The 27,933-nt window shown below is 40.6% G+C and overlaps 1 protein-coding gene across 2 annotated transcripts; it reads right to left on the reverse strand.

Annotated features, from left to right (window-relative positions):
- Window positions 1-27,497, reverse strand: fbxo34 (F-box protein 34). Of its 2 annotated transcripts, XM_047346066.1 has the most exons (3): window positions 27,259-27,497; window positions 16,903-17,051; window positions 1-2,931 (listed from the first exon to the last, which is right to left on the reverse strand). In XM_047346066.1, the coding sequence occupies exon 3, from the start codon at window positions 2,747-2,749 to the stop codon at window positions 1,076-1,078; it is 1,674 nt and encodes a 557-aa protein (XP_047202022.1). In that variant the 5' UTR covers window positions 2,750-2,931; window positions 16,903-17,051; window positions 27,259-27,497; the 3' UTR covers window positions 1-1,075. The 2 variants fall into 2 exon arrangements, with proteins under 2 accessions (XP_047202022.1, XP_047202023.1); XM_047346067.1 differs by lacking the exon at window positions 16,903-17,051.
- Between the last annotated feature and the right edge of the window lie 436 nt (window positions 27,498-27,933).

Raw genomic sequence — 27,933 nt, forward strand, 5'->3', positions numbered from 1 at the left:
GACTAGAAATAACTTTATTCAAGCAAAACATATTTTACAAAGAAAATTTCTGCGTCAGTAAACAACCCAGTAAACAATAAAAACAAACTTTATTTTCATATAGTTTTTTTTTCCTTTTTAAAATAATCTATTGTCAAGTTTTTCATATTGCATTGTCTCAGAGACTCAAGGCCACATTTCTCCATGTCCTACAAAGGAATACAATGATTATCTGTCAGCTAATGGAAGCGCTCAAACAAATCCTATGCAAAACAGTCCTTGTGTGTGTGTGTGTGAGATCACTTACTACCTTTAAGCTTTTGGAGTATCTCCTAGATGTTCCTATGGTATTAGCAGATCATTTTCCCATCAGTAATTCAAAACCAGCTAAGAATAAAAATGATCTGTCTGACTGCCTGCAGAACATAAGGCAATACTGGTGTTAGAAGCCAAACTGGTCAGTTGATCAAAGGTCCATTTTGGCAGCAGTTAATGCTGTTCTGTTCTTGTAATTCTGGTTCACAGAGGAGTCCTGGCTGGGAATCCTCTCCCCTCTGGATACAAGTTCACACTGCTGATAGGCAATCAATAAAAAACAAAAATCTCTCAGTCTGGAAACTAAAAAACTGAAAGGTGACAGAATGAGAGGTAGCAGAGGGCCACACTGCATGCAGCAACTCGAAGCATGCAGATTTCCTCAAAATAAATCTGTCACTGTTAGCTGTCCAAAATCCTGTGATGTTTCTGGTTAAAACTCCTATATTAAAAGGTTTTATTTTTGCTAAATCAAGTCCCACATTTTTCTAATACTTCCAGTACTATGCTGGTATCTGAAGCAAGATGTTTTCACTGCTTTCTGACATCTGGTTGGTGAAGGTGCTGTCTAGAAAGATAATCACTGCTGTTGCATCACAGGATGGATGTTAGTGGTCTGGCTATAGCAGCTGGCTACCTCATTGTAAAATCAGAGCAGAACTACACTGAATGAGCTTGAGCACACACAGCAGGTAGAAACAGTTTGACAGGCTGCTGCAGCATATTGTACCACATTGCTTTTTATACACACACACACACACACACACACACACAAAATAATTCAGCTTTCATGGCTATAGTTCTGCCTGTAAATTGGCACATTGATGCTGTGAAATGAAGGCACCCAGCGGTTGTCATGGAGACCCACATTGCAGCCAGGTGCATCCCTCTGGGCATCATGGCAACACATCCAGTACCCTGGCCCATATGGCAGAGCCTGACAGTATAGCTTGTGGTGCCAGCGGCAAAGGGACACATCTCCAGGGCAGTAACGCTTTTTGCACTGTTTGCAGGGGTCATCACGGTAACGAGGGTCAGACACCCAGAGCGAGTCGGCGGGCCGCACACCATAGTTCTCAATGACAAACTTGAAGTAGCTGCAGGTGCACTTGAGTGCAGCGAGGCTCTGTGTTGGCAGCAGAAGGAACATGTTCACCAGCAGGTGATGGGGAAGCATGAGCAAATAGGACTGTGGTGCCAGCAGCTGCTGCAGCCGTTGGCGCACTTTAAGGAAGTCCTGTGACACTGAAGCACTCCGCCTAGGAGGCACTGTGGCAGAGCAAGGAGGACTCACAGTCTTGTCGCCCTTGTTCTTCTCTAACCGGTGAGAGGTACTGACAACGTTAGAAGCGGGAGGAAGGCTCAGCTCTAAATAAAAGCTTGTTCTGAAATGGGGGGTGCAGAGTTTTGACTCTAACTTACCAGGAGAAAGAAAGAGGAGGCCAGGCAGTGGCTCCTTCTCCTCAGACTGGGGGGGTGGGTCTGTTGTCTCCCCTGAAACTTCCTGGGATTTCGCAGCTGTGGCAGGGGGCTCCACCCTGACTATTTGTGACAAACTGATTGGTTTCTTGCAGCAGTTCAGAGCTTCAGATGATGATGGTGAAGAAACTGGTGGCACTGATGATGTTTCTGACTGTGGTGCAGATTGGCAGGGGCTGAAGTTCTTCTGCCCTGCAGCTAGAAGGACTCTACCCACTGTCCTCTTTAGGCTGTTGCTCCGAGAAAGACTGCTCTCAGTGGTCCTCAGACACTCTGACTCCAACTTAGCCACCATTTCTGAGACCCTGACAAACTCTGGTTCCTCCCCCTCCCTGATCCCCAGCCGGGTGGTTTTGGACAGGGTAATAGTAGCAGAGCTCCTCTGGAGGTTTAACAGAGGTTTTAAGTTTGGCTCCAGCTCCCTTGCTCTGTGCTCCAAAAAAGCCACCATCTCCACAACTGAAATCTTCTGCTCCTCCTCTGCTGACACTGATGTCTCCATACACTGTCCACCACTTGACTCAGTACACCTTGGCTTTAGTTTGAGGTCACACTGCTGTTTACTCAGGAAATGGCTCCTCTGGTCCAGCTGATGGTTCTGGTTGTTCAAGGACCTGCGGCGCCTCTTGGCAGAGCTGTTTTCTTCCCAAATTCCCTTTGCCTTCACAGCACGGAACCGCCCTGTCAAAGTGCTGCTGTTCGTGCATGCAATCACTGCTCCACCACAGCAGCTCAAATAGCTACCTGAGTTGTGTGCGCTGCTATCTGCCCCATCTGTCTGCCTCCCCTCGGAAGCGAAGATGGCGATCTTCTCACGCACGTGTCCTTGTTTAATAACAGCCCACATGTTCAGAGCTGCATCAGCATCCTCCATCGTGGTCCAGCCATGTACGAGAGGAGTGTTGTACCTGCTGCTGGTCGGTGAGGGCATTTGTTGCACATTGATGCTGTATGTCACCTTCAGATGAAGTGACATTCCGCAACTGAATGGAATTTGGGTAGTGCTGATGTTGCTCTAATTACTGGACATCTTCCTCATCAGCACCCCCTGCTGGATCCCGTAAACAATGCTCCTCTCAGATCTAGTCTGAACAGAGGTTGCATCCAAATCCAACTCAGAGCAGGAGCTATGGATAGGACCACAGATGCATGGCTGACCTAAAGGAAGGGGGAGAGTACAATTATTCAATTACAAAAATGATCAAACTTTATAAAAAATTAAACTTTAGATGCTCTGCAGTTTTTGGATTAGTTTTAAAGAATTTTGTGACCAACCTGTTACTCTGTGGTCCTCACATTCAATTTTACATTTCTGTTAGATTGCTGGTTTGAGAACATAAATTCCTACAACTCTGAAGTCCACTTTCAGATAAAGATTTAGATATGTTCTTTCCACCACACAATCAACTGAAAGGTCTTGAGATGGAAAAGTCGACCAACAATATTACCCCAGCAGCCAAGATGAAGACTCTGCTGGGTTTCCTTAGATAGAAAACTTTTTATCAGTTTGAAAAACAAACCCAACATGACTGCACTGTTTAATAACTAGGATCACACTGGAATCTACACAATTAAGTTTGAACAGTATATACGATTGTATTGAATTGGCCACATATGTCTATATATAAAATTATTTCTGTAATATTCTGTGAGATGACATTCATTGTGAATGGGCTCTATATAAATAAACTGCATAGAATTGAATTAAATGTAATCTGTGTACTAAAGTACACCATCCTCTATTTTGTAACACAGAACCTTCAATATTTTTTTAATTATGTGACCAACAATTTTGCTCAAATGAGTAAAAGAACACAGTTCTTCCATTTGTAAAATAAAAGCAATTCAGGTATGAACCTAAAAGTCACATTTCATACAGATACAGTGGGGAGAACAAGTATTTGATACACTGCCAATTTTGCAATGCAAAATCTGCAAATAATATTTTCTTAAATCCTTAATTTTTATCATAGGTACTCTTCAGTGACAGATTCTAAAACATAATCCAGAAAATCACATTGTGTGATTTTGAAATAATTAATTAGCATTTATTGTATGACATACGTATTTGATCACCTAACAACCAGTAAGAATTCCAGCTCTCACAAGGTCTGTTAGTTCTTTAAGAAGCCCTCCTGTTCTCCACTCATTACCTGTATTAACTGCACCTGTTTGAACTTGTTATCTGTATACATGGATGAACATGGACTCTGAACTGTACACAAAGGCCAATATGAACTTTTCTACACCTTTCGGTGTCACATTAACCTACTTCCAGCTCAGCCCAGGAAGAGGAGGAGTCATAGCTGGACTTCCCGTGACGTCACTGTCCGAACAAAAACAGCGCGTTCCAACATGGCGGCCTCTACCACACGGATCTCCAGGAGAATCGGACGGAGGGACACAGAGTTGTCTCTTTGCTGGCAAGAAGGCACTCTTCAACTTGGATCTAAACGTGACCATGATCACAACGATCATGTGCAACAAGGTTAAGTAATGATTGCTTTTAGAGTATCCAGCATTCATCCATATAAGGGGAATAATAAAACAAATGTGGCTCGACTTTTCTCTGGGGCCTACAGAAGCCCTAATTGAAGCAATTTTCCCCTGCCTGAAGGAGGACAATGCGAACGCATCATCGCACACCTTCCTGCGTGCAAGTCCAAGTAGCAAGAGTTACCCGCCACACCACGGCCACTGAAGGATCCGCAACGTGTCTATGTCATACAGTTAGGCCAGGCCTAACTGTATAACATAGACAACGCTATCACCTTTGTTATTGCCCACACATGGATGACTGGACAACTTTGTTTCCCTCAACTCGTCGCCCATGACATATTTTCTTCAAAACGGTTCACGTAAGAAGTCGTGTTTGGGCGGAGAAGATTAGTTCAGAATGAAATAATCTAAAAAAAAAAAATTGTAGTTTCATGATGTTGGGTTTTTATTTCTGTTTCGAAAACTCAGCTGTCTAGATGTTAGTGGACTAGCTGCTCAGCTAATGTAAACAGACAGTTAATTGAAGCTAATAATTTTGTTGTGTGTTGTCTTTTAAGGTTTAGACAATTTTATTTAAAAGGGTGGTTTTAAACACAGCTCGTGCTTATTCATTTTAATCCTTTCATTATTGGTATTTTAAAAAGGTACATGTGTGACTTTAAAGGAGTGGTAGCAAGCTATGAGTTTCCTTTGTTAGCTCCAACCGCTAACGACTAAGGCTAAACGTGACTTGCTGCTATCTTATAGAGTTCATAGGCTTCTTCGTCACCAGATGAGGGCCAGTTAAAAATCATTTATCCAGAAAGGTTTTTTTTTTTTTTTCAAAAATAATATTTTCTTTAATAATATTAGTATTTAATATTCTTAAATTTAATATTTCCTAAATAATATTTCAAGAGTTATTTTACAAAATAAAGGCAGCTAATTAAACACCATTGACAATTCGTCATCCAGAAGGTTGGTTTATTCAGTAAATCATACTGTGAAATATTTTATTAAAATATTGTTTCATCTGATCTTGCATTGTGAATAGTTGTTTGAGGGTATACCAATTGTTGTCTAGGTTAGTTTTAAGACCAACTTAACCTCATTTCCAGATTCTCAAACATAAATAACATTGAACAGTTATGTTGCATCACTTTATTTGGTCATGTTTTTAAACCATCTTTGATTCAGTTGTTCATACTGTATATAGTGTGTCGGTCCTCCTTATTCTTTAATTTTGCTTGGTAATTTTAGTTGGATGGTTATAGGATAGTAGAATTTGTTGACTGATATGTTTGACTTTGAGTTGACTTATTTTTGTTAATAAATTCTTGTATTTTAAGACATTGTGTGAATTTATTCCATGTGTGTACAGAGTTTTGGGTGTTCAATAATGCCAGAGCTTGACTCACCCTTTTCTCTATTGTGCCAACACCACTGCCTTATTGGGCTGGTATTCACAGGACAACCCTTAACAGTCCAAACTATTATTTAATTAAATATTCATATAATCATAATAAAAATTACAGCAATAAAAACAGTAACAGGTTATTAGTTTGTAAAAAAAAAATCCTGAGAAAGATCAAGCATTTTTTTCCCCATACTAAATTGGAGCCATACAGTTTGTTCATACAGTTGTTCCAAAAAAAAAAAGTTGAAACTGAAAAAAGTCAAAAAGTTTTGGCTGGTTTAAAGTTTTAAAGTTTTTCAGTTTCAAACTTCTTGCCCTGGTTTGGTGTGGGGGAGGGACCTCGGATGACGGGTGTGGAATCATGACTGACAGCTCAACACGGGCTGGACAAAACATTTAGTTGGTTTCCTAGGAACCGTGGGAACTGGAAATGTCTTTAAAACATCATCGATATGTATTTGGTTTTGAAAAATCACATGCTTCAATGTCTCACTCAAAATCTCAGTGGAAAAATTTGACGAATTTGCGAAGCATTTTTAGTTCGTGCTGGACATTCCCCATGCTCTTAAAGTAAAGCGGCAGAACTGCTAGACCGCAGCGGAAGTATCCGACCACACAACTCTATTTAGATGTGCAAAGCTCCCCTCTCGTGAAAATAAGCTGATACCCCATACACAGACAGAAAGTCTCAAGTCTTTCCACCCAAGTCTTGAGTCAAGTCCCAAGTAAAAGGCATAAAAGTCCCAAATTTGACCAATTACGTAATTTAATCAAAGTAATGATAATTTTGAGATTTAAATATTTTATTTTAAAAAAGGTGTTTTTATCGACAGGGAAGTAAACTTTTAAAAATATCTGAAAATCAGTGCTGGTGTTGCTTTTTACACGGAATATTAAAACAAAACAAAAATAACATCCAGCATATTTGGAAAATAATGAGCAAATTGATCCACAATAAACAAGCCGGTGAGAGACTGCATAACTTTACCACCCTACATAGGATCACTGATGCCATAAAAAAATAAAATCCTGGATCCAGATCAGGATCACCACAAAAATGTAATGGATTCTTTTTTGGGCTACGACACACCACTCGTAAAAAAAAAAAAACTATACAAAACACACAAATGAATTTGTCAGAAACCTTTTCTGTAAAGTTGCTAACATACACAGAAAACATAACCCTTGTAGAATATAAAATGTCTATGTGTGTAATATTAACTATCTCTGTGTGTAACTGGCATGTGTACATAGAGCAGAGGGGTTCAAGCTTAGGGAGTGAAGTAGAGAGTCCAAAGTCATAAATTAGTGAAGGACAAGGAATCACTGATGGGGGAGAAGAAGACAGGGGAGAACAGCGCACAGAGAGGGCAAGGTCATAAATTGGGGAAGGAGACAAGGCAGGATAAGTTTGTTATAAGAGAAGAACCAGAAGTACTCCTTATTTGGATATGAGGTTATATGGTTGCTGGGGAGATATCCACAGATAGAAATATTGTGTATGTGTACTGCATAGCAGCGAGGGGTATATAAAGGTATTTGTGGCCCCTCCAAAACAGACAACACACAGACGTTTCTAGTACCAGTGTGAGTGTGTCCCCTCTCTGAATTCAGATTGGTTTTTTATAAACCTGTGGAAACGTACAACTGATCTCTGACTGAGGATTGTCCTTTGGGTGCCAAATAAAAGAGTCGGGGAGAGGTGAGGAGTAATGTAAGAGTTAACCGACGGCCAGTAAAGTTTTCCTACCTCAACAATTGGTGCCGTGACCCGGATTTGGCTCTAACTAAAGGATAATTAATTGACTACGAGGCGGACATCGTTCTACAACACCGCAGGGTCGACCCAAAACAAAAGGTAAGGAGATCTATATTTATTCTCCTTTTGCCTGCTAATAGTGTAGGTGGTGTTGTGGAATAGATATCTTGTTTTATCTTAATTTTACAGTCTTGATCAGTTTTGGGTAAAATATTTGTTGGTTGAAATAATGGATTACGGTAAAGAAAATGATATATTGGGTAAAAATATTTGTTGATTGAGACAAGATAAATTTTAGCTGAGATACTTGAATGTTGAGGCTGTAACATACTTTTCACCGAAGATACTTAAATGGTGACGGTGTTGAAGCAAATAAGTTCCGGATTTGGCAATCCAAACTCAGTCCTGACGAGGACTGGGGTATTTAGGCTGGGGTTAGTAAGAGCCTCCCCGAGGGATTGGGACACCTCAAAGTGGCCAGGGATAGGACCCCGAGACCCTGAACTGGCAGGTGAGGGAAGACAGTTGAGATACTTAAATGGTGAAACTGTAATAATAAGATTAAGTAAAAGGAATTCCAGGGAGTCAACGGAGGGTTGATTCCTAGGTGTCAAACTGGGTTTGGCATCACAGCGGTCGGACCAGGAGAGATTGAAAAAGTCCCGCTGAGTGGAAGGGTTCAAGGCCCTCTGCGATTGTGTTAAATATGCTTTAATTTGGAAGATAAGTTTGGTTTTTCACACAGTGGAAGTTTTAGGGTAAATAAGTTAAATAGTTTAGATAGTTTCAAGTAAAACAGTTGATGGATGGAGATGAGAAAAATAAAAAACATAAGAAAAAGATTAAAAAGCACAGAGTGCATCAATTAAGGTGTTAAAGAGTTAAAACTTTCCTGCAGGAAGTTTCGTTTGTCTTAAATATTGCGATCAGTCGGAAAAGAAAGGAGTATAGTGCATGTTATGGTGGACAACTGACTGACTGACTGATAATATTTCTGTGTGCAAAATCTGAACCTATACTAAACTTTTCATCTGCCTCTCTCACACACACACATACACATACACACATGTATGGGATTTGAGTGTAACATCTGCGTTTTTGAGTCTGGACTTTAGTAATCTGCCCTTCCCATAGCTACTCGACGCTTCTCCAGCACGGCCTGAAAGAGAGAGCCTGCCTGCCTGTCTGCTGTAAATCACAGTGTGAGTTTCCACAGAACGAAATTCAGACGTAGTCTGGACCAAACCCACTGAGATGGACAGCAATCCATGCTGCTGCAGAGCCAGAAGAGCGATACACTGGATTTATATTGGAAGCACATCTTATGCGGAGAAACAGGCCGGAGCAAAGTTCTTTCTCCCTCCTGGAGAAGTTAAAGTGGACAAAGAATGATTCAATGTCTCACCAACAGACCTGGGAAGGGCCTGGTTGTTTTTTGGACTGATAGAGGACTGTGTGCCTGACAGTCTGACTCTGGAGCGATTAAGAAACTGATGGAGGTAACGTACAAACACACACATTTGCATAAATCTTTTTCTATTTTCTGCAATGAAGAACGCTTATTAACCGCTGCTCATGTGACGCTTGCTTGACGTTGACAGATATAGCGGGTTAAAATATTATTTTAGGGTTAGAAAAGTATCTTCAAAAGGGTGATAACTTAACTCATTTGATACTTTCCAGTTAATTCTTTTAGAGAAACAAGTTCTCTTTTGTCGTGGAATATTCAGGGTCAATTATTCTAGTTATTAAAAGTTATTAAAAGCAGAGGAAGTTACAACATCTCCAAAACTCAGCAGTAACCAAGTGTTTCTATGTTATTCTCAGGACAGATCTCATGAAGGAGCATTTTTAAAACCCAGCGAATGCGTAAAACCTGATGGGTTTCTCCTTCAGGTATTATTTTCTGTTGTCAGAGTTTGTATCCCATAAATCTAATGGGTAGAGACCTCATTAAAACAGGCTTAGTTCTACTGCAGATGGTCTTCATACAGTTTCTGACACAGTACTTAAAGTTTGGTGCAGTTTTTGTCCACAAGTGTTAACTGACACTTATGGAAAGTACAAATTCATTGTTTTTCACAGCAGCTGCTGGGAAGAGGTTATATTAGGTTTCCCTTCCCTCTTCTGATTCATGCAGCGTGTTGATTTACACTGTACCTTATATCAGGTCCTGACAAAAACTATGAAAGGTTTGGTTCTGCAGGTTCTTTTTTCTCCCTTTGGAGAAGGAAAGAGAAACCTAATCAGTTCTGTGTTGCATAGAAATATTAAAACACTTGTTGTTTTCTATGATATCACCAGCTAAAACTTTTAAAACTTTTGAGAGTAATTGGTTTTGTTAAACACATTTTCCTTGGTAAAACAAACCTTTAAAATGAGAATGGGAAAAATTGAGTTATTTTTGAAGGTAAGAAAGAATCTGATTGGACAGTGGTACCACACAAAAATTAAACTAATCTCATGTTTCCTAAAAGGCTCTGCATAGAAAAGGCCTTCAGAACCGTGGAGTTATTTTCCACCACAGTACCAAGTTTTTTAAGCATGCTTTTTCTTTATTTTAAAACAGATCTGTATTTTTGTTTTGTTTTTGGCTTTTTAGCATAATGTTGTCTGAAGCTGCTTATTAACTGGATTAGAAGCAAATATGATCTGAAGTACATTAGGAGCTGTGAACTAATAATTTTTAATCTGATTATTGATATTTAGCCAATCCTCTCTTCAATCTCTGCAGAGAGCCAACATCATTGTTCAATGCAGGAGTACTCAACCTGTGGTTTCTGGACTCCTGAAGCCCATGAGCCATAGATTTTGGGTCCATAAAATTATAATACTTAATTAAAGGTAGGCTGATTACCTATTAAAATAGATCTAAGCCAATGATGAGTTCCAGTCATTTGGTGGCTTTGAAATGTAATAATACTCAAAAATTTCTACTCTGGGGTGCCAAATAAAAGAGTCAGGGAGAGGTGAGGAGTAATGTAAGAGTTAACTGACGGCCAGTAAAGTTTTCCTACCTCGACACCCTCCTTGGCAGAGGTAAACATTTTCTATACAAAATACATATTTCCATGTCAACCACCTGCAACAGAACAAATCTGTTTTATAACATTTTATGAGTAACATCCAATTATTAAATATAATTAAAATGATTTATACAACTGTAAAAAAAAAAAAGAATTTTCTGATCTAGCTGATTTCATCAGAGAGGATCGTGGTGCTGCGATCTGCTAGCTTGGATGCACTACCTTTGTTTGTGATTGAGGCTCAAAGCACAGAGACCAGTCTGAAATCATTCAATCGTAAGGGAAATACTGGGAAAGTTACCATGTAGCATCATCAGTATCCCTACTGCAGCCACCTGAATAAAAAGTCGATTGCAAGGTCAGCAGACTGCACTGTTAACCATCTTATTTAATCTGTTGGAACTTTGACTTTCTACGCTCCATAATTAAATTAGCAAGCACAAAAACAACTTATCTGTTAAGCTAAAATGAAGCTTTGGTTCATCATTCTTTGTGTTAGTTTAAATGTTGGAAGGTAGTTACTTCTTGTTGCCTCTCTACTTTAGTTTCAGCAAACGTTATCCTAACTTAAATTTGTTTTAACCCTGTAGTCAATGAAAACAAATGAAAGTATATGTGGGGATTATGAGAATTTACTAAAAACTGTCTGGAAATGTATACATTTAACTTGGATTCTGAGCTGATTTAAGAAATATATCAGTGACAGTAAAAAAACAAAAGAGGATTATCTAATTCTCTTTGAATTTTAACAGGAAATGTGTTTTACAAATTTGTATGTGGAAAAAAAGACAAAGAGGAAACAGATAAAGTTTTAGCCTAATAGTTATTAAACCTCAAGCATAACATTGTAGCATTGCATTTGTGACCTATAGATAGATCGATACGCTTTATTTGCCATTTTAGGAAAACATCCTAAAACGAAATTCTGTTGCCCGCAAATAGATAAAATCATTTAATAAAATTGTAAATGTAAACGTGTGCACATGCACATTATTTGTAGATAATCTATTCAGCTTTTATTTGCAACGTTCTATTCTCCTTGGCTGTTTGCTTTATTTATTGACAGCTTGGAAGCCTTATGGACTGGGGGAAACACTGTGACCCAACCCTGATGACCTGCTCCTCATGCTTCAGAACCTGCCAGAGTTGAGCAGTGAAAACATGTTGTGATGAGGGTGTGTGGAGTCTCCGATTGTGTTAGTGACTCTTGTTAAACAGTGTTCAATGTCCCAAATTGAAGATAATAAATCCCAACAAATACCTCCTCCATTCTCAGCACTCCCTGAAGGCACTTCCAGCCCAAAGTGTGCAGCTGCCACACGACACAGATGCACAGTGGGTAATTCCTTATGAACGCCGCTATGGTTGTATCAGCAGCGTATTTAATAATGTGGTTCGAGATGGACCTGGCAACACAGTCATGGGTCATAAGGATGAAAAGCACCAGACTTGGGACCCACCCCTGAGGTGAGCAGGTGCTCAGAATGATGACTGAGAAGGTGTTGTTCCCCACAAGTACAAACTGGGGCCTTTCAGAAAAAAAGTCCAGAATTCATTCAGTTCCACAATGTGGTGCTGATACCAAGGGATGCCAGTTTGCTTACCAAATGCTAAGTGTTAGGTATTAATTAGTCAACTCAGAGGTAAGAACGATACAGTCAATTTACTTGCAAGGGTAGCTCTGCAGTGCAAATCTACAAAGTATTAGCACCCCTGTCTCTTTATTTATACATCCTGCTTCACACACAGTTCAACAAACATTCAGGGTGTGTGTGTGTGTGTGTGTGTGTGTGTGTGTGTGTGCGTGTGTGTTTGTGTGGGGGGGGCAAAAGGTTAGGGTTCATGTGTCTTGATCTTAAACAGAGAGAGGGAGTGAGGACTTGGTAGTCATAACTCACTCCTCTCCCCATCTCCCTTTTTATGGCATGTAGGAGGGAAAAGCACTTAGAGCAGACATGAGTGATAAACAATACAAAAGTATTCAAACCCTAACACTAAGGGATTATTGTATTTAAGGCTGAGATAAAAATCAATTAACAAGATTGGTACAGAGGTGTTCTTTTCCTCCAGGTGCCAATTCACCCTAAATAATAAAGAACACATTTTCTTTGGGTGACCCAATTTCCCAAGATGGCGCCGCAGATGGTCGCCTCGGCGTGTTGGTGCGCATTGTTTTGTTTTGTTTTTTGCTTTAAAACGGTCTCCTGTGATGGTACCCGGAGCTCTCTCACCAGAGAAGAACTCATGAACATCAGGGCTACTACACCAGAGGAGTTATTTCAAACTTTTCTGCCTACTGCTCTAGAATTTTTGGACATTCTGGTCAAAGGTGCGCTCACCTTTGTTCACGCGGTGAAACGCTGGAAGAGAGGGAAACGGGCTGGGGTGCTGGTACATCTTCGCCAGCGTGGATTACGAACACCGTTACCTGGAATATTTCTCTCTAACATGCGCTCACTTCACAACAAAATCGAGGAACTACAACTGCTGTTGGGGAAAAACAGGGACTTTTATTCATCGGCAGTTTTGTGCTTCACGGAGACGTGGCTGTGTGGATTAATACCAGACTCTGCGCTGCAGCTGGCAGGATTCCAGCTCTACAGAGCGGACAGAGACACGGAACTCTCCGGCAAAGCAAAAGGTGGAGGAATCTGTTTTTACCTCAACAGTGGTTGATGCAACGACGTGACAGTGATTCAGCAGCACTGTTCTCCAGACCTGGAAACCTTCATCATAAACTGTAAGCCTTTCTATTCCCCCCGTGAGTTTGCTTCGTTCATCCTGGTCGGTGTTTACATCCCGCCACAAGCTAACGTGCGGGTCGCACAGCGCATGCTCGCCGACCAGATACTGAGTGTGGAGCGGACCAACCCGGACTCCTTAGTAATCGTCGCTGGCGACTTTAACAAAGGTAATCTCACCCACGTACTCCCCAAATATAGACAGTTTATAAAATGTCCGACCAGAGAGGACAACATTCTGGATCACTGTTACACCACCATCAGAGACGCTTATCACGCCGTCCCACGTGCTGCACTGGGCCAATCCGACCACATCATGGTCCACCTGATTCCTGCATACAGGCAGAAACTAAAGCTCTGCAAACCTGTTGTGAGGAAATCAAGGAAGTGGAGCAGTGAGGCTGTGGAGAATCTCCAGGCGTGTTTAGGCTGTACAGACTGGGATGTGTTCAGGACTACTACCAACAGTCTGGACGAGTACACAGAGGCTGTGACTTCCTACATCAGCTTCTGTGAGGACAGCTGTGTACCATCATGCACCAGGGTGAGTTACAACAACGACAAACCCTGGTTCGCAGCTAAACTCAGAAGGTTAAGACTGGATAAGGAAGAAGCCTTCAGGAGTGGGGACAAAGACATATACAGAGAGGCAAAGTACAAGTTTGGCAAGGCAGTGAAAGAGGCCAAACGACTGTACTCTGAGAAGCTCCAAATCCAGTTCTCAGCCAACGACTCTGTGTCTGTCTGGAAAGGGCTCAAGCAAATCACCAACTACAAGCCGAAAGCCCCCCACTCCATCAACGACTGACGCCTCGCCAACAACCTGAACGAGTTCTACTGCCGCTTTGAAAGACAAAGGGACAGTCCTGCAACCATCCCCCACAACGCCCCCCAACAGCTGCAGCCACAATCCACCACCCCCACCTCCCCAACCTCAAGAGGGGCCTTGGCAACACCAACCCCCACTCTGAAGTTCCCCCCCACCAGCCCCCTACCCACGCCGAGGACGGCTCTTTCCATCCAGGAGAGGGACGTAAACAAACTCTTCAGGAGACAGAACCCCCGGAAAGCTGCTGGTCCGGATTCTGTCTCACCAGCCAGCCTGAAGCACTGCGCTGATCAGCTGTCTCCAGTCTTCACAGACATTTTTAACACCTCACTGGAGACATGTCATGTGCCAGCCTGCTTCAAGTCCTCCACCATCGTCCCTGTTCCCAAGAAGCCAAGGACCACAGGGCTTAATGACTTCAGACCCGTCGCCCTGACCTCTGTGGTGATGAAGTCCTTTGAGCGCCTTGTGCTCTCACACCTAAAAGACATCACCGACCCCCTCCTGGACCCCCTGCAGTTTGCCTACAGAGCCAACAGGTCTGTAGATGATGCAGTCAACCTAGCCCTTCACTTCATCCTCCGGCACCTGGACTCCACAGGAACCTATGCCAGGATCCTGTTTGTGGATTTCAGCTCTGCCTTCAACACCATCGTCCCAGTTCTGCTCCAGGAGAAGCTCTCCCAGCTGAGTGTGCCCGACTCCACCTGTAGGTGGATAACTGACTTCCTGTCTGACAGGAAGCAGCGCGTGAGGCTGGGGAAGCACGTCTCTGACTCCCTGACCATCAGCACCGGTTCCCCCCAAGGCTGTGTTCTCTCTCCTCTGCTCTTCTCCCTGTACACCAACAGCTGCACCTCCAGTCACCAGTCTGTCAAGCTTCTGAAGTTTGCGGACGACACCACCCTGATCGGACTCATCTCTGATGGTGACGAGTCCGCGTACAGATGGGAGGTGGACCATCTGTTGGACTGGTGCAGCCAGAACAACCTTGAGCTCAACGCTCTAAAGACAGTAGAGATGGTTGTGGACTTCAGGCAGAACCCAGCCCCACCTGCCCCCATCACCCTCTGTGACTCCACAATTGACACTGTGGAATCTTTCCACTTCCTGGGAACCATCATCTCCCAGGATCTCAAGTGGGAGTCAAACATCAGCTCCCTCATCAAGAAAGCCCAGCAGAGGATGTTCTTCCTGCGGCAGCTGAAGAAATTCAACCTGCCAAAGACTATGATGGTGCACTTCTACACAGCCATCATTGAGTCCATCCTCACCTCCTCCATCACCATCTGGTACGCCGCTGCTACAGCCAAGGATAAGGGCAGGCTGCAGCATGTCATTCGGTCTGCTGAGAAGGTGATTGGCTGCAGTCTACTGTCGCTCCAGGAACTGTACACCTCCAGGACCCTGAAGCGGGCAGGGAAGATTCTGGCTGATCCCTCCCACCCCGGTCACAGATTCTTTGAGACTCTCCCCTCTGGCAGGAGGCTGCGGTCCGTCCGGACCAAAACCTCACGCCACAAGAACAGTTTTTTCCCATCTGCCACCAGCCTGGTTAACAAAGCCCGGAAACCACCCTGACACTCCCCCTTCCCCCTCCCCCCCTTTTTCTGCTGACAGGACACCTGTAACCTGTAACTCTATGAGTTACATTAACGCTCAGCTTGGACTCCTGCTTTACTTGCACTGCCATACTTGCACAATGATCATCTGCACTGTTGTATTGCTCTTGCATCTTATACTGCTCTACATTTACTCTCACTCACTTAAAACTGTGCACATATATTTATATTATATTGTAGATATGTTTATACTGTTTAATTTGTATTGTATTGCACCGACTACGCCAAAACAAATTCCTTGTATGTCCAAAAACATACTTGGCAATAAAGCTTTTCTGATTCTGATTCTGCTTGGCATGAGAGGGAGGAAGGGATATTAAAACTTATAATTTTTGCTTTGTTTTGTCTACAATTATCATCATTTTGTCTAAGGAAACACTATCATTATGACTTTGGGGAAGACATAATGGGATGATCTCTATATTTTAGAATTTTTGTGCTCAGTCCATCTCCTAACACATCATCAGCCACAGCTCTGGCAACCCGTACGTGATGTCGATTAAGCTGCTGGCAGTAGTCGCATCAATGTCTCCAGGCTTGCAATTAAGAATCGTTCTTGGTCATTTTCTTCTGTCTGGATTAAAAATCTTACTGAAAGTTCCTTATTATTTTTGTAAAACGTTATGCTGAACAGTAGCCCACCACTTGAGTCTAAGTCACTTGACTCAGCCCACAACTATGCAATTTAATAATTCAATTTACAATTGAAGTGTTAATATTGTGATTCTGAGAATAAATATATTTTTATGATATATTTTTTCATCAATTCCTTTCATGAGGTTTGAAATATAGGCTCATAAACAGAAAGACATTTACCGTTCAGACAGACCTAAGACTGATAAAAATGTTTTATTACTAATACTGTTCCATTCTCTACACCGTGTAGAATTTTTCAGTTGCTTTCATTTATACAGGTAATCTGAGTTGGACACAAAGATTGATTCTCAGGACAAAATGTTATATTTAAACAGCGTATTGTAATGTAGACTTTGTGATGGTGAGAACGTTTATGAGGCCGAATGAAATGAAAACATTACTACTACCGCCACTACAACCAATGATAATAATGCTTGTACCAACATTACCCTCTAGGAAAACTGAGTAATGCTAATGGCAAGACTGCAACAAATTCAGTTTAAAAAATACTTTCAAAACATTTAAACAAAAGTGTCAGAATTTATAACCATGATACGTGTATACAGAATATTTTAATATTATTACATGCCGACAGAATACAGTAACTATAATTATCTTTACCTTAACACATGTTGATTGGTGGTGTGATCCGGGTTGATGTGAAAAGCTTCTCTGATCCTAATGCTTTACGTCTTGCAAGCAGCTTCTCCTTCAACTCCACCAAGTTTAAGAAAACAGACTGAACATGAAAAAACAACTCTGCCTAAAGCCTGTAAGAAAAACACAACGAACAATCCTTACTAATACAAGCAAAACTGTTCCATGATAAAAGCTGAATCCTAACCTGTGCAGATAATGCTGCTTTAATCCACTTTGTGTTTACTCTTCAACCACCACAGCAAACTGACTCATTATGTTATTTCTGAGTCTTTGCTTTTACCATTGATAAACAGTCAAATTATGTATGGGAAACACCATCCAGCTAAATTAAATTGATTTTAATGTACAGTATCAATCAAAGTCCTAGGTGCTTATGTTGAAGGCAACTGGACTTCTGTTTTTTGAAGACTGATCAGTTGAGCTGAATAAGCCTTTTGGGTGAATTACAGAAAGGATAACTTGCACAAAATGGTTCACCACCCAAGGCTTTTATCACATAGATGATAGAAATGCATTAAAACATGAAATCCCCAGGTGATACTCTAACCACTATATTTGGTGGATACTGTGCAATCCCAACAGGCTCCCTCTCCACCCTCTAAATTAAGATTTTTCTTCCATATTCTGCTTCATATTTCTACCACTGCGTACAGCTGTTAAAAAAATCTTCTAATGTGACTGAATGTTTTAGCTGAAACTGACTAACTTTTTCTCATTATATGTGACGGAGGTACAACTGAACCCTTGATCATTTTTAAAAAATATCTTTAGCTGAAAGTAACTCATAGGTAAATTGGTCTCATGAGTATATGAAACAGCTGATTCTCATTCTAAACAGAGAGACTGACAACTCTAACCTGTGTTCTCCTGCTCTCCGTATGTCTCTGTCTCAAAACCAAAACAACAAATTAATATCATAATGTAAATAAAATTATTGAAACTATAATAGTCGATATATTATATTTATCTTAGCATTATTTTTAAATAAAAGCAATTAGATGACATTTTCTTTTTGTTTTCATGTTGACACTGTGTTAGAGAGGTTTATCTATGTATTTTCTTTCCTTGAACTTCTATCAGATAAATTAGGTTCCATTGCTGGTGGTTTCTCTACCATTAATGGGTTGGTGGGTTGGTGAGGGGGACCATTGAGGCTAAAGTTAATTTTGTTATCTATGGCCTGCCAGACCACAGCTCAAGTTATCTACAGTTACTTCTCTATTGAACACCTTGTCCTTCTAATAAACAAACCAGTGTTATGTTTCACATTTGAACCTTGGAGCACAAACGTTGTAAAAAATGTTTCTAAAAAGGAAACTTTGTTCCTATGAGGACATGTCAGCCTTTCTCCCCCCAGAAGGAATTGAACACAACAGGGAACTTATGGTGTTACAGCAAGGTTGCTCTGTTTATTGCCATATCAGCAAAGTTCCACAGTAAGTTTAAAACTAATGTGAAACATAATGAGAAGTTGCAATGACCTGCATTGTTCTGTTGTTAGGCAGTACAAATCTGGAAAATGAATAAACATTCATGTGCTAGATAACACACGAACAAACAATGACAAATCGGACTCAGTGCTTTCTCAGGGCTTGTTTATGCTCAATACGTAAGTATAATGGTCTTTTGGTTGTTAACAACCAAGATGAACACAAGTGACTATTTTGGTGAACTGTTCTGTTAGATATTTTAGACAAAACCTTCATTTTCTGAATCCTTCTGTGGCTGATGAAAATCTGATGGTGCTCAGTGTCAAGATTACCATCCTTCATTGCTGCTGTTGTATCCTCTCACATAGCACACCATATGACCCATGCTTAACACCTGGATTATACAGGTCCTTCTCAAAAAATTAGCATATTGTGATAAAGTTAATTATTTTCCATAATGTCATGATGAAAATTTAACATTCATATATTTTAGATTCATTGCACACTAACTGAAATATTTCAGGTCTTTTATTGTCTTAATACGGATGATTTTGGCATACAGCTCATGAAAACCCAAAATTCCTATCTCACAAAATTAGCATATTATTAAAAGGGTCTCTAAACGAGCTATGAACCTAATCATCTGAATCAACGAGTTAACTCTAAACAACTGCAAAAGATTCCTGAGGCCTTTAAAACTCCCAGCCTGGTTCATCACTCAAAACCCCAATCATGGGTAAGACTGTCGACCTGACTGCTGTCCAGAAGGCCACTATTGACACCCTCAAGCAAGAGGGTAAGACACAGAAAGAAATTTCTGAACGAATAGGCTGTTCCCAGAGTGCTGTATCAAGGCACCTCAGTGGGAAGTCTGTGGGAAGGAAAAAGTGTGGCAGAAAACGCTGCACAACGAGAAGAGGTGACCGGACCCTGAGGAAGATTGTGGAGAAGGAAATGCCAAAATGCCAGAAGTACAGTGTCAAGTACCAACAGTCAGTGATGGTCTGGGGTGCCGTGTCAGCTGCTGGTGTTGGTCCACTGTGTTTTATCAAGGGCAGGGTCAATGCAGCTAGCTATCAGGAGATTTTGGAGCACTTCATGCTTCCATCTGCTGAAAAGTTTTATGGAGATGAAGATTTCATTTTTCAACACGACCTGGCACCTGCTCACAGTGCCATAACCACTGGTAAATGGTTTACTGACCATGGTATCACTGTGCTCAATTGGCCTGCCAACTCTCCTGACCTGAACCCCATAGAGAATCTGTGGGATATTGTGAAGAGAACGTTGAGAGACTCAAGACCCAACACTCTGGATGAGCTAAAGGCCGCTATCGAAGCATCCTGGGCCTCCATAAGACCTCAGCAGTGCCACAGGCTGATTGCCTCCATGCCACGCCGCATTGAAGCAGTCATTTCTGCCAAAGGATTCCCGACCAAGTATTGAGTGCATAACTGTACATGATTATTTGAAGGTTGACGTTTTTTGTATTAAAAACACTTTTCTTTTATTGGTCGGATGAAATATGCTAATTTTGTGAGATAGGAATTTTGGGTTTTCATGAGCTGTATGCCAAAATCATCCGTATTAAGACAATAAAAGACCTGAAATATTACAGTTAGTGTGCAATGAATCTAAAATATATGAATGTTAAATTTCCATCATGACATTATAGAAAATAATGAACTTTATCACAATATGCTAATTTTTTGAGAAGGACCTGTATGCCTAACATATGGTTATATTTAAACTCCACCTTGGGTAATTTATGAATTAAAACCCAACAGCACTAGCCAGATGCTCTTGGTGCAGCCGACGGCCAAATTAAGGCGCGGAGGGGATCTGGGTTTTGCTGTGGCAGCTCCTGGTCTCTGGAACAAACTTCCCCTTCATATTGGTAATGCAGTATGTGCAGTCTTCCAATTCCCTCCTAAAAACTCATTTATACTCATAAGCTTTTAACCAAAGTTCTTCCTGGGTTCCATCAGAACAGTTAGGTTGTGATGTTTCTAGATTTAAGCTTTCTTTTTATCCCATTTTTATTGAATTGGATGGTTTAATGACTATCTTTTGAATGTATGTTGTTTGTAATTACCTTTATGTGAAGCATTTTGATCAACATTGTGTTGTTTAATGTGCTATTATATAAATGAAACATTAATCATACTCACATTCATCTATGAGGAATTTAATCTCATCTGACTTCATACAGCTGTCTAAATCCCGAAATGGCTCACCTCTCAGAAATGGGAAAGCTTTATTAGTTAGAGTTATTAGTACATCTGCTTTGAATATATATATATATATATATGTTGAAGAGCAAAATTGAAAAAAGGTTTAATCCAAACTTAGTGACACCTTTGTAATTTTGTGCAAACTGTGATGCGTTAACAGCCAAGGTAGATTAAAAACATCTGTGAGAAAGAAATGTAACTATATTTTTACATTTCTATGCCATTCCTTTCTACAGAGACCTCTCTATCCCAGTCTAACAAAAAAAATAAAAACAACTTGTATATCTGATGCATATTTAATCCTAATTGATGCATTCATGTGAGAGTAATCCATGGAGTAACAACTGACAACTGCCCTAATCATCTCAGCATACAGTTCAGAGTGCATTATAGTCCGAACAGCTAGGGTCAATAAAACATTATTCAGAAAGCATATTCTGGAGCTCAACATCGACAAGACACAGGAAGATGATCACTGCATTGCTGTACATGCATGATTATTGACATGTTAGGAGATAATAGTGTGACCATGTATAGGATTTTTTGGTAACAATCTCAGTGTAATTGTCTCTTCACCTTTGACCTGACCTATGTTTACTTTGAATCTGATGATGACCTAAAAGTGATTGCAGAACATGCCTGATTCTGTTTTTCTGTTCATGGGGAAATAGGGGGGTGGGGATCCGAAACCTTTAGACCTTTGAACTTTCTGCATTAAGCTTCGGTTCCTTACCCACACTCAACACATATGCACAGGTGGAGTAACAAGGATGGGTATTTCAAGCCAAAATACTATTAAAACAACAAAGCAATCATCGACCTTTCCTTAGAGTATGAGTAGACGCAAGAAAATTATTTTAAATCACTGAGTGTCAAAGCAGGTATGAAACATCCCAAAGTAGATGGCAACATTTTCTACCCAAAGTGAGGTACAAAATAACCAAAACTGTAAATGTACGAAATGGTAAAATAACTAAGACCAGTTGCAAACAGCACCACCATTGAAGCTTATATTTGAAAAGTATCATTACCACCATCTAATGCTGCCGTTATTCCTGCATGTTACTACAAGCAGCTAGGAAAAAAAATGACTGTTGGTTTATTTTTTCTTAAAGTGACGATTATTGTTACCGACACTATTTAATTGGACTTTTTTATAAAATAAAATCAATGCTCATTCATTGCTGTTAGAAAAAACACTAATATGTAGTAGATTTAGAAAAAGATTGAGAGTAGGACACGTTTGTTGCCACACATGGCAAAAAAAGCTCGTTCTGCAATCCTGACTGTTATGCTGAGTGTAAACACACCCCTGGCAGCCCACCAGAACCATTCTGAAGATCACATCTGGCTAAAGGTTGCTGGGCAGCTCGTGGCTGCTGGAGGTGGTAGGACTCATTTTGTAGTTTATTTTAAATGCAGTGAGGAACACAATTCTGCAAAAAGCCTTTGTTTTTAATTCCAAAATACAGCCAAGTTTAACACTTGGTGTTCTTTGTGTTTCCCAAAGATTTCTTAAAATTGGAAAATTTCAATATTATCCACTTTTCTACACTGTCATATCTCCTACACGGATTTATGTAGACACACGAAGATTTCCAGGATTGTTCACTGATCTCTACTGATACCTACGGTCCAAAACATATTTGGATACTTTTTATCGTTTTCTCGTGAAGTAGGTTTGTTTGAGAGTGAAATATTCACCTTCACTCTGGTTAAAAATCGTCAAAATGATCCACTTTTTCACAGGGTCACAACTCCCAGACAGATTTTTGTAGAAACATGAGAAGCTCCATGATTGTTCAGCAAGGCCTGCTGATTCATACGATGCATGAAACAAACAGGTAGCCCTTATATTTTCCGAGTTATTAGACGTTGTTCAAGAGCTTGTTCAGGCATTTTTGTGTTTTTCTCCATTTTTCCCTTTCTTTTCACCTTTGTGTTTTGCCTTTAATATTATATTTTCAGCAAAAATCTGTTAATATTCTCGTTCCCCTGTCCGTTCTGATAAAAACGGTCCAAGAATGACATCGATCGCCACTACGGTTTCAGAGTTATGGCCAGTTGTTCGGGAGCATGTGCCTCCATGTTATAAAGCCTAGACCAGGGGAGACAGAGAGTGAGGTGCTGCGTGAGTGAGAAACAGCAGGTGTCAAGTTACACTGACGCTCTTTGCTGATTGGCTGATTCATTCCTCACTGTTCTATTTATAGCTCTGTGTATCTCCTACTGTATATGTCTGGATGTGATTCTGTCTTTCTTTCTGCCGCTCTGTGTCTCACACTGGGACACACACACACACACACCCACACACACACATACACACACACACACACACACACACACACACACACACACCCACACAAACACACACAAACACACGCACACACCCACACATACACACCCACACACACACAGACACACACCCACACAAACACATGCACACACCCACACATACACCCACACACACCCACACACGCACACACCCACACAAACACCCACACATACACACACACACAAACACACCCACACAAACACACACACACACCCACACAAACACACCCACACACATACACACACCCACACCCACACAAACACACCCACACACACACACACCCACACAAACACACACACACACCCACACACACACACACACACACACCCACACAAACAAACACACCTACACACCCACACAAACACACACCCACACAAACAAACACACCTACACACCCACACAAACACACACCCACACAAACACACCCACACACATTCACACACACACACAAACACACACACACACACACAGACACACACACGCACATACACACACACCCACACAAACACACCCACACACACACATACACACACCCACACACATTCATGGATTACTATCTTTGTGAGGACTTTCCATTGATTTCCCTTCATTGTCTTCATTTCTAAGGCCTAACCCTAACCCCCTAACCCACTAACTCTTTGCCAGTGGGACACGCACACCCGAACCTGGAGCAAGTCTCTATCAGAACCAAACACAAACTTCGTCAGAACCAAGAGGAAACCTTCATCAGAACCAGTTAGGAACCTTCCATCAGAAGCAGGTCCAAAATCTGTCAGAACCAGGAAGAAACCTCCACCAGAACCAGGTCCAAATCTCCTTGAGAATCAGGAGGAATTCTTCATCAGAACCAGTTAGCAACCGCCATCAGAACCAGGCCCAACATCCGTCCGAACCTGGAACAAATCTCCATTAGAACCAGACCCAAACTCCATCAGAACCAGGAGGAATTCTCCATCAGGACCGGTTAGGAACCCACTATCAGAACCAGGTCCAAACTCAGTCAGAACCAGAAAGAAATGTCTATCAGAACAGGTTCCAAGATACATCAGAACCTGGAACAAATCTCCACCAGAACTGGATCCAAACTCCATCAGAACCAGTTAGGGAGCCTCCACCAGAACCAGGTCCAAATCGCCTTCAGAATCAGGATGAACGTTCTATGAAAACCAGTTCCAAACTCCATCAGAACCTAGCAAAAAGATCCATCAGTACCAGGAAAAAATCTCCCACAGAACCAAGTACAAACCTGTATCAGAACCAGGTACAGACTTCCATCAGAACCAGATCCAAACTCCATCTGAACCAGGAAGAAACTTCTATAAAAAACAGGTCCCAACTCCACCAGAACCTGGTAAAAATCTCCATAAGAACTTTGAACAAATCTTCACCAGATCCAGGAGGAACCCTGTGTCAGAATCAGGAACCAGCTCCCATCAGAACCAGAATGAAACCACTACTCTGTGACTTATGATGATAAGACCATCTTCATAGGTCTCAGTGGAGCATCAAAACAGCGATCATTTGATGTCAGCTACTCAAACATCTTCTACTGCTGTTCCAACACCTGAACAAGAGTGAATCATTTTAAAAGGCAATTTCATAAACTTTTGAATATAGGCTGTAGTTAGCATTAGCATTTTAGCTCATACATTGTTTTTGCATAGTAGATGGGGTAAATTAATATCAGCCTTCATGCTAGTGATAGCCTATATGCTAATGTTAGCATTTTAGCTTCTCTTTCTCCTCTCTTAGCTGATGACCATATTGCCTTTTTTAGGACATTACCTGTTTGTTTTTGTGTTTCTTCAGGTATTTGTTGTTAGTTCACACTTTTCTGAATTTTCTGCCACTTTTTTATATATTTCAGCAATGACTTCTACTTCTTAGTCTATATTTTTGCTTCAGTCTATGCTTTCCCAGCTCATCTATGGCCAGTTCTTTCCTGCTTTTTTAATGTTTTTGTCAGTTCTTGCATTTCAACAACTATTTCAAAAAGTAGTTTTGAGGTAACATCACCTCGTTACGCTGTTTTATAGCTAATAGTCTTCCTGCTTAAACAAATCAGATGACCGTTTTTCTTTGCTGTTTCTGCTATTTCTACTAATTTATCAGATTTCAGCTAATATTCTGCTGTTAACCTTAGCTGCTTTCTGCCAGCTTTCAAGAGTTTAGAATTTCTGTTTTCTTCTAATTCATACAATTTCAGCAGATTGTCTTTAGTAAATTTCAGCTCGTTTCTGCCAGCTTTCAACTAAAAAATTCAGCTTACAGCATTCGCACTGCATTTTCGCAGGAAATGCAAATTTTTCTAGTTACTTCAATGTTTCCATGTTCATTCAAACCAGAACATTTCTAAAAAGGAGTCCCTGCATGTGAACACAGGACTGGAGAGTGTCTGATGGACAACTGACAGAGCTCTCAAGTTTAATGAAAAGTTCAGAGAGATATTATGTCTGCTGCTGCTACAAATTATAGTGACCCTTCTACCTCACTCTGTTCTCCCAACTGTTTTATTAAGTAAAATGTCTAATTTTATATCTTCCTTGCTACAAACAACCACAGATAGAAATAATGATAACTGGTTAATCTAATAAAGGACAGATTTAGCCAAATGCATAAATAAAATTATGCATGTGACCCAAAATGCAGACGTTTTTGAAATTATTGTGGCTTCAGTGCAACAAAAATGTTTACTTTATAGAAATGCATTTTAATTTGCTGAAAGTGGAACTTAATTGAGAGGGTTACCAAGAGAAATCCAGAGTATTTATGCTGAAAATGATTTTTTCCTCAACAGAAAGAGAGGAAAGGCAGCTATGAGATTTTTAAGTTTGCTTTGAAGGTTATTAAACCCTTTTCTTTTCAGTGTCAGGATGGTCACATGTTGATAACAGCCATCACAAAATGTAACCTTTTGCATTTCAGGGGACATTCATTTGTCAGTGTTTAAATCATAGTTTTAATACTCTGAAGTGTCAGAAAGTTAGTTCACTAAGATTTAATATTCAGTATGATTACGTTTTGAAAACAAAGGACAAAGATTTTAGGCAAATAAACATGTTTTTATTACCCAACTACATCAATCTAAGAGAATGTAACAGTATAAACATACTAAAATGATTTCCTAATCCATGGATCTTTGTGTATCATCTAGGTGATATAGCAAAATGATTATGATAAGTAGTCTGTAACTGTAATCTGCATCACATAGCCTAAATAGGAATACTATTTTTCCTTCAACAGTTAACACAAAGGGTAATTATATTCAGCCATAGTCATATTTCAGGTATGAAGTATATATTTTATTATACAAGTGTATATGTTTGAGTTCCAAAAAACAATTCATTTTTTTAACTGGCTCAGTTTAATAATAGTTGAAAACAGTTTGTTAAAATAGTATTTCTGATCACCAATAGCACTGTTGAACACATTTCTTTATGCTGGAGATGACCTGAATATTCCTGATTTTTGCCTGAAAAGCCTGTGCCATAGACCTCTGTCTCTGTCGGGGATCTCCCCCCTACTCTTCCTCCCTCAGCTTTTTTTGCAGCGTGTAGTTCTCTCGAGTCTAAACAATTTGTATATGTTTCTGTAAACTAGTGGTATTCCCACAGTAGTAAAAGACGTTTCTGCACACGTAGTGTGGTAGTGCCCTTACCAGCTACAGTAAATAACGTCTTTCTATCCGCCATCACGGGCTGCTGTCAGAGCTCTCTGCCGGCAGAGCAGAGCAGGGAGGGGAGGAGCAGTGAGCAGAGAGAGAAGATGTGCTCCACTGAACTCCGAAGTAAACAGGGAAATTAGGAGGAGGCAGCGAAGAGAACCTGAATCTGAAGTATCGATCTCACCCTGCTAGCATCAATCTGAATTTGATCCCGACTAGGTGTTATTGAGGAATGTCATGTGTGGCGTGTGAAGTAAACTGCGTGTGTCTCACAATCATTGCGTGAGGCTCGGGAGTTTTGCAACTGCTACGTCTGCAGCATGAAGAAAACTAATGTAACTGTGCTGGGCCTTTTCATCATCTCCACCCCGCTAAGGCCAGACTTGACTCAGAATTCAGAAGGTTAACGGCTCCGTTCCACAGCTTAGACTCAGAAACATTCAACTAAATATCGGAGGCACGGTTAGCAAACTGGTGAAATTAGTTTAAACAGACTGATGGAACACGTTGCAACTGCAGGAAGCTGGCTAGCTTTAGGACCAACTGCCGCAGAGCAGTGAAGCAGGAAAACTGAGCGTTTAAAATACAGAAGCGCCTTAAAAACCTGCATGTTTTCACATAAACTCAAACGAACAAAGGCTGAGAGTCACAAACCTGAAGAAGGCGATTTCCCCGTCTTTGCTACAGGAAGTAAAAACTAAAATAAGGCTAATAGCTTGCAAAGCAGCTATGCACTGTTCTAGTTGGTTCATCGGATTGTAAATCCCTGAAGCTGCTGTCAGATAATTTAGCTGCTTATTTATCAACAAGTCTTTTAACTTTTCAAAGTACTTACGCTACAAAAAAGCTCGCCCTATCACTACCCAATCTGTCCCGGAAGCACGATTAGTACCGTCAGCTCATGTGTGCATGCGCAAACAAAATTACTTCCGGTTGGGCTTGTTTTTCTTATATTTTTTCTGGGTGATATGTTTCTTTTTTATTTCATTGTCACTGTATAAATAGTACATGATTTAAAAGGAAAAACAAAAACAAAAAAAAAGACAAAATGGTACCAACGCTTTTCGATAGACCATTTTGACTGCTCTGATAATGCGCAATAATTGCGTTACACAGAGCGAAATGAAACATTTTTTTTTTAAACAATTGATTCTCTCTGTACTGTACTTTACTCTACAATAGTGCTGATCACAGAATGGATCCGTTTGCAGTCTTTCGTAACCCGCATTTTTTCTGGAAAATGGAAAGTAAAAAAAAAAAAAGATGTAGATTAGGTAAAAATAAAACGGATATCCACCAGAGGGCGTGATGATTGAACTGTAAATACTT

Source organism: Girardinichthys multiradiatus, chromosome 19, assembly GCF_021462225.1.
Source record: "Girardinichthys multiradiatus isolate DD_20200921_A chromosome 19, DD_fGirMul_XY1, whole genome shotgun sequence".
In the NCBI taxonomy this organism is placed as follows: Eukaryota; Metazoa; Chordata; class Actinopteri; order Cyprinodontiformes; family Goodeidae; genus Girardinichthys; species Girardinichthys multiradiatus.

What these genes read in the sequence shown, in the direction of transcription:
- fbxo34 (XM_047346067.1), bottom strand. Translation starts at nt 2,749, where the DNA reads ATGTCACTTCATCTGAAGGTGACATACAGCATCAATGTGCAACAAATG.